Here is an 8,487-nt window from a genome sequence, read left to right as displayed (position 1 = left end):
AGGGTGTAACCCCCTCCCAGTTCTCCCAGCACCCTCCCTGCTGGGCCCCCCCCCAAGCTATAGTGGGGGGTGAGGGGGGGGCTCTAGCCAGCCCCCAGCCCTGCCAAAGCCCTGGGGGGGGGCGTTGGGGTTAGGGGGTGGGCGTACTGCCAGTGCACCCCCCCAAACCAGGGGCACCCCAGACTGTGCTGGGGGAGCAGGGTGGGGGGGGGGGACAAGCCATACCCCCCCCCCAATGGAGCACCCACCCCCCCAAGCGCTCTATAGGGCAGGCCCCAGTGCAGAGAGCAGCCCCCCCACCCCACCCCCCCCAGCAGCAAGCCAGCCCCGGGGGGAGGGGGTTTCCCCAGCCCCCCCAGCCCTGTCTGCGTGCTCAGCCAGCACTGTGATCCCCGCCCCCCCCCCTCCCCCCGAGCGCCAGACCGGGGCCCCCCCCGCGCCCCCCTCCCCCCCCATCCCCCCCCCCAGGGACCACTTGTAAAACTTTAATATGAAGGAAGTTTTTTTGTGTGCTTTTTGTTGCTTTTTCTCCTCTTTTATAACAGAAAGGACCTCAAACCCCCCCCCCCTTCCCCCACCCCTCCACCCCCTCCCCAAACTGTCACCGTGCCCCCTGGCCCCCTCCCCTGTACAGCCCCATGCCGGGGGGGCCCCCTCTGTACCCCCAGGGTAGCGCCCGCTGTAGGCGTAGTCGTTCTCTGTAGGGACCCCCCCCTCACACCCCCCCCAACTCCCTAGAGCCTTTAGAGCCCCCATTGCTTATCAAAACAAAATGGGGACCCCCCCACCAAAAAAAAAACACAACCCCAAAAACCAATAAAAAAACCCAAAAAACACCCCAAAAAAGGACAAAAAAAATTAATCCAACCCCCCCCCCAACCCCCCCCCCTCAATAAATGTAATTTGATTTTTTTTCAGAAGGCGCCAGCGTTCGGCTCTCACTTTGCCCAGGGGGGGCCCGAGGGGCTGGGGGGGGTCCTGAGGGGCTGGGGGGGGGTCTCAAGGGGTGTGTGGGGGTCCCCAGGGACCAGGTGTGATGGGCACACACAGACCTGCTCTGGGTTTATTGGGGGGGGGCAGTGCTTCACAGTGTGTGTGGAACCAGGGCGGGGGGGGGCACATAAGGTCATGGACCACCCCCCACCCCTCCCCCAGACCCAAATCCACCCCCCACCCCCCTCCAGATCCCCCCTAAAAAGCTGGTAAGAAACACAGAGAGGCCCCCGGCGTTAGTCGGCCCCGTCCACGTGGAGGGGGGTACGGGGGGGTCCCGGCCGGGGGGTGCCGGGACAGGGGTGCCCGTTGAGCTGGGTGGGTGCCTTCTTGGGGGTCAGGGGGCAGGCGGCCCCCCCGGGGCAGGCGCGCTTCGGGCTGGGCGCCGGCCGCTGCATCTTGTGCTCCAGCAGCATGTGGTTCTGGGGGGGCAGCCCCAGGCAGGCCCTGGGGGTGGGGGAAGGGGGGGGGTGCTCAGGGTGTGCACCCCAATAATGGGGCACCCCAAGAGCCAGCGGTGGTGGGGACAGGGCGGGGTGGGGAGTGGGACCCAGCCAGGGGGACACTGGGACCCATCCCAGGGGGGCACTGGGACGCACTGGTGCTGAGCAGTGGGACCCTGTGCATGAGGTACCAGGTTTGGGGGTGCTGGGACACCCCCCAGGCGCCCTGAGCACCCCAGGCAGGGGGGGACCGGGATCCCATCTGCTCCAGCACCCACTGGTGTTGGGCAGCCTGGGCACTGGGACCATCCCCTCTGGGCATCACACACCAGGGGACACAGACACCCACGGGTGAGGGGCACCAGCACCCACTGGTTGAGCATCCAATGCCCATCGGCACTGGGACCCCCTGGCTCCGGGGGGCACTGGGAGCCCCTGGTTCTGGGGGGGCACCAGGACCCCCTTTTTTGGGGGGGTGGGGGGCACTGTTTTTCCCTGGTTCTGGGGGGGCACTGGGATCCCCTGGTTCAGGGGGGCACCAGGACCCCCTGGTTCGGGGGGGCACCAGGACCCCTTGGTTCGGGGGAGAACTGGTTTTCCCTGGTTCTGGGGTGCACCAGGACTCCCTGGCTCTGGGGGGAACTGGTTTTCCCTGGTTCTGGGGGGGGAGGGGCACCAGGTACCCCTGGCTCTGGGGGGCACTGGGACCCCCCTGGTTCTGGGGGGGGCACCAGGTACCCCTGGCTCTGGGGGGGCACTGGGACCCCCTGGCTCTCGGGGGGGGAACTGGTTTTCCCTGGTTCTGGGGGGGCACCAAGACCCCCTGGCTCTGGGGGGCACTGGGACACACTGGTGGTGTCACCCCATCTGTCCAAGCAGCGCTGGGAGCCTCGGGTGCCACCATGGGCAGCGGGTGAGTGGGTGGGTGGGGTGGGGGGTGGGGGTGGGGGGGCAGGAGGAGGAGGACCCCAGGTACCTCAGGATGTTCTCGATGCAGCTGCGCTGGCGGAACAGGGCGTTGACCACGGGGGTGCCCTCGGGGACCAGGGGGGCCTTGCAGAGGAAGCCCACGATGGACAGGACGCTGTGGAAGCCCTGGAACTCGGGCTCGGCCTCGGTGCGGAAGGTGATGCGCTGGCACAGCTCCGTCAGGATGGCCAGGTCCAGGATGATGGGGCTGGCCAGCAGCGAGTCCTGCGGGGCCGGGGTGGGGGGCAGTGAGACACCCCCTGGGGATGCATCACCCCCCCCACCCCCCAGGGACACCCCGGTGCCCCCCGCACCTCGCAGGTGTTGTGGATGACGATGGTGTTGGTGCCGCCCATCATGATCTCCGACGTGTACTCGTCCAGCGCCCGCTTGCTGTCCCCCACGTAGGGCACGTACTTGATCACCACCTGCCAGGAGACGGCCCCCTCAGCCCCTGCCCCAGCATCACCCCCCCACCCTCATCCCCCCAACCCTGTCCACCCCCCCACCCCGGCATCACCCCCCATCCGTATCCCCCCCCAACCCCATCACGCCCCCCCCCCCCAACCCCGGCATCACCCCCTATCCTCATCCCCCCCAACCTCACCCCCCCCCCCCCAGCATCACCCCCCCATCCTCACCCCCCCCAACCCCATCACCCCCACCCCCCACCCCGGCATCACCCCCCATCCGCATCCCCCCCAACCCCATCACACCCCCCACCCCAGCATCACCCCCCATCCTCATCCCCCCCAACCCCATCACCCAACCCCCCACCCCGGCATCACCCTGCCCCTCCTCTTCTCATCCCCCCCACCCAATCACCCCCCCACCCCAGCATCATCCCCCATCCTCTGCCCATCCCCCCCCAACCCCATCACCCCCCACCCCATCCTCTTCCCATCCCTCCCCACCCCATCACCCCCAACCCTTGGCATCACTCCCCCCCTCCCCCCCTCCCCCCCCAAACTCACGCAGTGGTCGGGCCTGTCCTGGGGCCCGTACAGGATGGGGTTGGCCTGGACCGTGTCATCCACCACGTTGCTCTTGGAGATCTCCTTGGAGCGGAACTGCTGCGGCGCCGAGAGGTTCTTCCCGTCGTTGTTCCCCAGGTGGTTGTAGCTCACGATGGATTTGGTCTGGGCAGGGGAAGGGGGGGGGGGGTGGTGCAGCCAATGTCACCCTCCCCCTTCTCCCTCACAGGTCCCCCCCCAGCCCCACACCACCCCGTCCCCACGTACCTTCAGCCCAGCGCCCACCAAGAAATCCACCAGCACCGACTTGAGCTTGGTCTGGCCCGACTTGAAGTCATCGCCGCAGATGAAGACGCGGCGCTGGGCCGCCAGCTCCACCGCCCCCGGCACGAAGGTGTTTTGGGGGGACCCGTTGATGTAGGCACAGCCCTCCAGGATGCTGGCCACGGCGAAGAGCGTGGACGGGGACACCTCCAGGCCCCGCTGCGGGGACACGGGGCGGCTCAGCGCTGTCACACCCCCCCCACACCCAGCTCCCCACCCCCCCACCCCCTGACACGGGTCCCCTGGCCGTGCCCTGACCTCGATGGCCTGCAGCAGGTTCTGGGCCGTGTCGTTGAGCCCCGGCACCACGTCGCAGAACCGCTCCGTGTTGGCCGTCCAGAGCACGATGACCTTGTCCACCCCGCTGGACGCCCTGAAGTCCCGGATGTCCCTGCGGATCTGCTCCACCTGGGATGCCACCGCGGGGGGAGACGTCAGCAGGATGGGGGTGGGGTGGGGGTGACATCCCTCCTGTCACCCACATGTCATCCCTCTCCCTCTCCCTCCCCATCACCGCCCCAGCCAGGACCTGCTCGGCCATGGACCCGCGGAGGACGTTGTCCGCCCGCTCCTCCTGGTTGGCGGCGATGAACTCGGGGATGAAGATGGAAGGTCGGGGCTTCATCTTCTCCATGTGGGGCCAGAGCTGCTCCTGCAGCGGCCAGTCCAGCACCTCCGCCCGCCGCATGGCCTCAGCCAGGTTCAGCGAGGAGATGTCCCAGCCTGGGGGCCAGGGGAGGACCCGGCTGCTGCTCAGGGTCCCCCACCTGCCCCACCGCCGCCTTTCCCCGCCCCTCGAGCCCCTCCTACCGTCAAAGACGATGTCGTTGGGGTGCACCATGGGCAGCAGGTCACGGAAAGGCACGTAGACATCGCCGGTGGGGCCAGTGCCCAGGCAGACCGTGGAGGCTTGGAGCAGGGAGCCGTAGTAGTTGGCTTTCTGGGATGGAGAGGGTGAGGATGAGCCACCGGCTTGTGGCCAGAGGGGGTCCCCAGCACCCAAAAGTCAGGCGTCTGGAGCCAAGGAAGAAGCGGGGGAGCCCAGGACCCAGGTGGGGCCGGGAGCAGCTGAGCTGCGTGTCACCACATCACCGTCCCCATCCCCACCGTGGTGACAGGACACCCACCTTGCGCCCCGTCTTGGTCATCCAGGACAGCCCCAGCTTGTTGGCCAGCACAGCCGCCGTCACCGTGGTGCCGTTGTTGCCCCCCCAGCCCACCAGCATCACCCCCAGGCGCGGGACCTGCCGCCCCGTCCGGAAGGTGAAGCGGGTTGAGCACGGACGGACCTGGGGGAGGCGGGGGGAAGGAAAAGTGGGGGGTTGAGGGAGGTGTCAGAGACAAGGGATACATGGGGATGAGCCCCGAGCCCCCCCTGCCCCTCCTGCCCCCCTGCCCGGACCTTGGTGACGCCGTTCTCCTTGCAGACATGCACGGTGCTGTACGTGTACTTGGCCTCGATGAAGTCTTTGCTGTACGTCACGTCGGGGCTGTCCACCACAAACGCCTCTGCCATTGTTCCCAGAGCTGGAACAGGAGCCACCGGGTGTCACCCCCGCGGGTCTGGCACGACAGCGACCCCCACCCCCACCCCTACCCTATAGCTCTGGCACCGCTCCCTCCCAGGCTGTGCCGTCGATGGGGAGGGGAGAGGGTCCCACAGCCTCCCAGCGTGACAGCAGCCCCCTTCCCACGCGTGACAGAGCGGGTGGGGAGCAAGGGGAGGTTATCCCCACCCCCCTGGAACCCCCACCCAGCACCTCAGGGACCCCCGGGAGGGCGCAGGGTCTGTGTCCTGCTTGGAGCAGGCAGGAGGTTGTCTCTGTCTGGGGGTGGTGGGGGACACGGGGGGGCTGGGGGGTTTCCCCACTCCTGGGTGGGCGGCTAAAGGGACGTGGGATGCTGCCCCCCAACCCCGGCGCGTCCGGGGGCACGGGGGGGACACGTCCGTGTCCCCCCCCGTGCCCCCGGACGCACCGGGGTTTGGGGTAGGGGGGTGTCATCTCCCCCTGAGCCTCCCCAGAAGGACCGAACCGCCCCCCCTCTTCCCTCCTTCCCTCCCCACGGGCACTTACCGGGCCGGACCGGGCAGCTGTAGGCGGTGGAGCCGGTACCGGTGCTGCCCCGCGGGGGATGATGAGATCGCGGCTGCGGCCGCCCCGGCTCCCGCCGCTTAATTGGCTCCCAGGACCCGCCCCCCCCACTCCCCCCCCACGACGGACCCGCCCCCAAACCGGCCCCCCCTCCCCTCCCGCACGTGCCCCGGGATACCCCCCACCCCCTCCCCTTCCTCGTCCTCCTCCTCCTCCTCCATCCCCCCGGGGACCCTCCGGTCTCCCCGGTCCCGCAGCAGGTGCGGGGCAGCCCCGGGCCCCTCGGGCGGTTCTTACCGGGGGGGTGAGGAGGGGGGGGGAAGAAGGGAAAGGGAGGGGGGGGGGGGGTGGTTGCCGGCGGAGGGGAGCGGCCGCTGACCCGGGAAGGGGAAGTAGCACCGGGGCTCAAGCCTGGGGGGCCCAGAGAAGGGAGGGGGGGGGGGGGGGTGGGGGGTCCCGCCGTCGCCTTCCGGCTATTGAGTCGCCCCCGGGGCCGGCGGCTTCCTGCGCTCCCGGGGCCCCGGCCCTGCTTCCCACGGGCACCGCACCGAGGGGCCGCTCCCACGGAGATGCCGTGGGACCCCGCCCCGGGTACCCCAGAGACCCCCGGCATCCCTCACCCCCAGCATCCCTCCTTCTCCGGCATCCCCCCCAACCCCGGCTTCCCCCTCCCTCCGGTACCCCGAGCCCCGCAGTGCCCGTTCCCGGGCACTGCGGGGCTCGGGGTACCGGAGGAGGGGTCGCAGCAGGACCCTGTGTGAGGCTATGGGACCCCCAGGGTGCTGTTCAGCGGGCCGGCCCCGCTTCAAAGGACCCCCCCACACACACACCCCTGGGGGCAGCAGCAACGCCCGGGCGGGCTCAGCCCCTCCGCAGACGTGGCGGACACAGCCCAGGCGCTGCCACCCACCCGCGGCCCCCCACGACCCCGGGCTCAGGGTTTTGGGGGGGGGACACACACACGGGGACATCGGCATCGCCACCCGTCTGCCCGGGATGGGATGGGACCACCAAGGGGAGGGGATGGGGGGGCACCTGCCATAAGCCGGGACTGGGGGGGGGGGGGCTGCGGGGAGCCCGGGGGGGAGTTGGGGGGAGTTGGGGGGGGAGTGGGGAGCAGGAAGGAGCCCGGGGGGAGCTGGGGGTGCCCAGGGGAGCAGGAAGGAGCCCGGGGGGAGCTGGGGGTAACTGGGGGGAGCCAGGAGGGACTTGGGAGGAGCCAGTGGGGAGCCTGGGGAAAGCCAGGGGGAGCAAAGGGGGAGCTGGGAGGAGCTCGGGGAGAGCCAGAGGGAGCTGGTGGGGTTTGGGGGAGTTGTGGGGAGCCAAGGGGAGCCGGGGGTAGTTCTGGGGGAGCCTGGGAGAGCCAGGAGAGACTTGGAAGGAGCCCGGGGAGGAACCCGGAGGGGAGTTGTGGGGGAGCCGGGGGGCTGCGTCCGGCCCCTTGGCCATGGAGGAACAATGATCCCTTGGTGCCGGGCTGAGGACAAAACGAGCCCGGCGCTGGAATGCCAGTGCCTCAGCGAATTATTGAAACAAAAATAACATTTCTTTGTACAATAATCCGGGGCGGGGAGGGTCTGGGCAGCGCTGCCAGGGGCCCGGCGCTGGTATTTTTCCACTGCTTCCCTATTTTTTTTTTTTCCCCCCTCCCTCTCCTCTTTTTTTTCTGGTGTGTGTGTGTCTCTGTGCCCCCCTCCCAGAACTCCCACCATTGTTCCTTCCCCCACTCCCTTCCCACTCCTCCCACGCTCGGCACCGCATGAGCGGGGCTCCCTTGTTCCCGCTCGCCCAACGCGTTGTTCATGGGCCCCGAGCCCGGGCCGGCCGCCCAGCGCCTTCGGCTCCCCAGCTGCCGGGGGGCTGGCGAGGGGCCAGGGGAGCCATGGAGCCATAGCGACCGGCCCGCTTCCCCCAGCAATGGTACCCACCCCACCTTGTTCCAGCAGACAGCCCCCCCCACCCCCCCGTCCTCAGTCCCACGGGGGTGGGTGTCACCCCCCCCTCCCCACCCCCCCTTTACCCACAGCACCCCCTCATTGTGGGAGCTGGGGTGGCACAAACACCCCCTCCCCAGTGCTTCGTTACAGGCAGGTTCAGGCCTGGCTCTGTGGGATGCGATGGTGCCGCTGGCAGAGATGCTCCGAGCGCTGCGGGACACACACACAGGCAGGGACCCCCCCCTCAACCCCCCCCCAGCAGGTCAAACCAATGCCAGATTCACACACAAAGAGCCCCCATCGCCCCCTCCTCTTCCTCCCTGCCCAGTTGGGTGGTTTTCCCTCTCCTAAAAAAATCAACCCCCAGGCTCCCACCCTTGGGTATCGCTCCCTGTTCCGGCAGCTCCCAGCTCCTCATCCTCCCTGTCTCCACACTGTCACCCTCTGGGTACTGCATGCCCAGGGATGGACCCACGCCTGGGATGGGATGGGACAGAGGGGAGCGGGTGATTTGGGGTGGTCGTGGGAGATGGAGGAGGCACAGCAGCTGCTGGGTGAGCGGGACCAGCACCATGGGGCCGCCTCAAGGACAAATTATTCTAATGGGCTCCGGGCTGTAAACAACCCGCCAGCAAAAGGTGCTCAGGGAAAAAACCCAGGGTGCTTTCGTTGGGTTCCAGGCATCCCTGGAGCCCCAGCAGGGCAGCCAGGGCACCGTGGGGTCGGTGTCACCGTCCCAACCGCGCGTGACCCT

The 8,487-nt window shown here is 68.8% G+C and overlaps 1 protein-coding gene across 1 annotated transcript; it reads right to left on the bottom strand.

The window, feature by feature from the left end:
• Positions 1 to 1,229: 1,229 nt before the first annotated feature.
• On the bottom strand, positions 1,230 to 5,864 carry ISYNA1 (inositol-3-phosphate synthase 1; the record flags this gene model as incomplete). Its single annotated transcript, XM_084276222.1, has 11 exons — positions 5,779 to 5,864; positions 5,106 to 5,230; positions 4,831 to 4,992; positions 4,514 to 4,643; positions 4,233 to 4,426; positions 3,962 to 4,111; positions 3,647 to 3,862; positions 3,380 to 3,544; positions 2,720 to 2,833; positions 2,413 to 2,630; positions 1,230 to 1,440 (listed from the first exon to the last, which is right to left on the bottom strand). The coding sequence occupies exons 2-11, from the start codon at positions 5,217 to 5,219 to the stop codon at positions 1,230 to 1,232; spliced, it is 1,674 nt and encodes a 557-aa protein (XP_084132348.1). The 5' UTR covers positions 5,220 to 5,230; positions 5,779 to 5,864.
• Between the last annotated feature and the right edge of the window lie 2,623 nt (positions 5,865 to 8,487).

Source organism: Gallinula chloropus (genome assembly GCF_964237585.1).
Source record: "Gallinula chloropus genome assembly, chromosome: 28".
NCBI classification, from domain to species: Eukaryota; Metazoa; Chordata; class Aves; order Gruiformes; family Rallidae; genus Gallinula; species Gallinula chloropus.
This window is presented reverse-complemented; position numbering and strand designations above follow the sequence as displayed.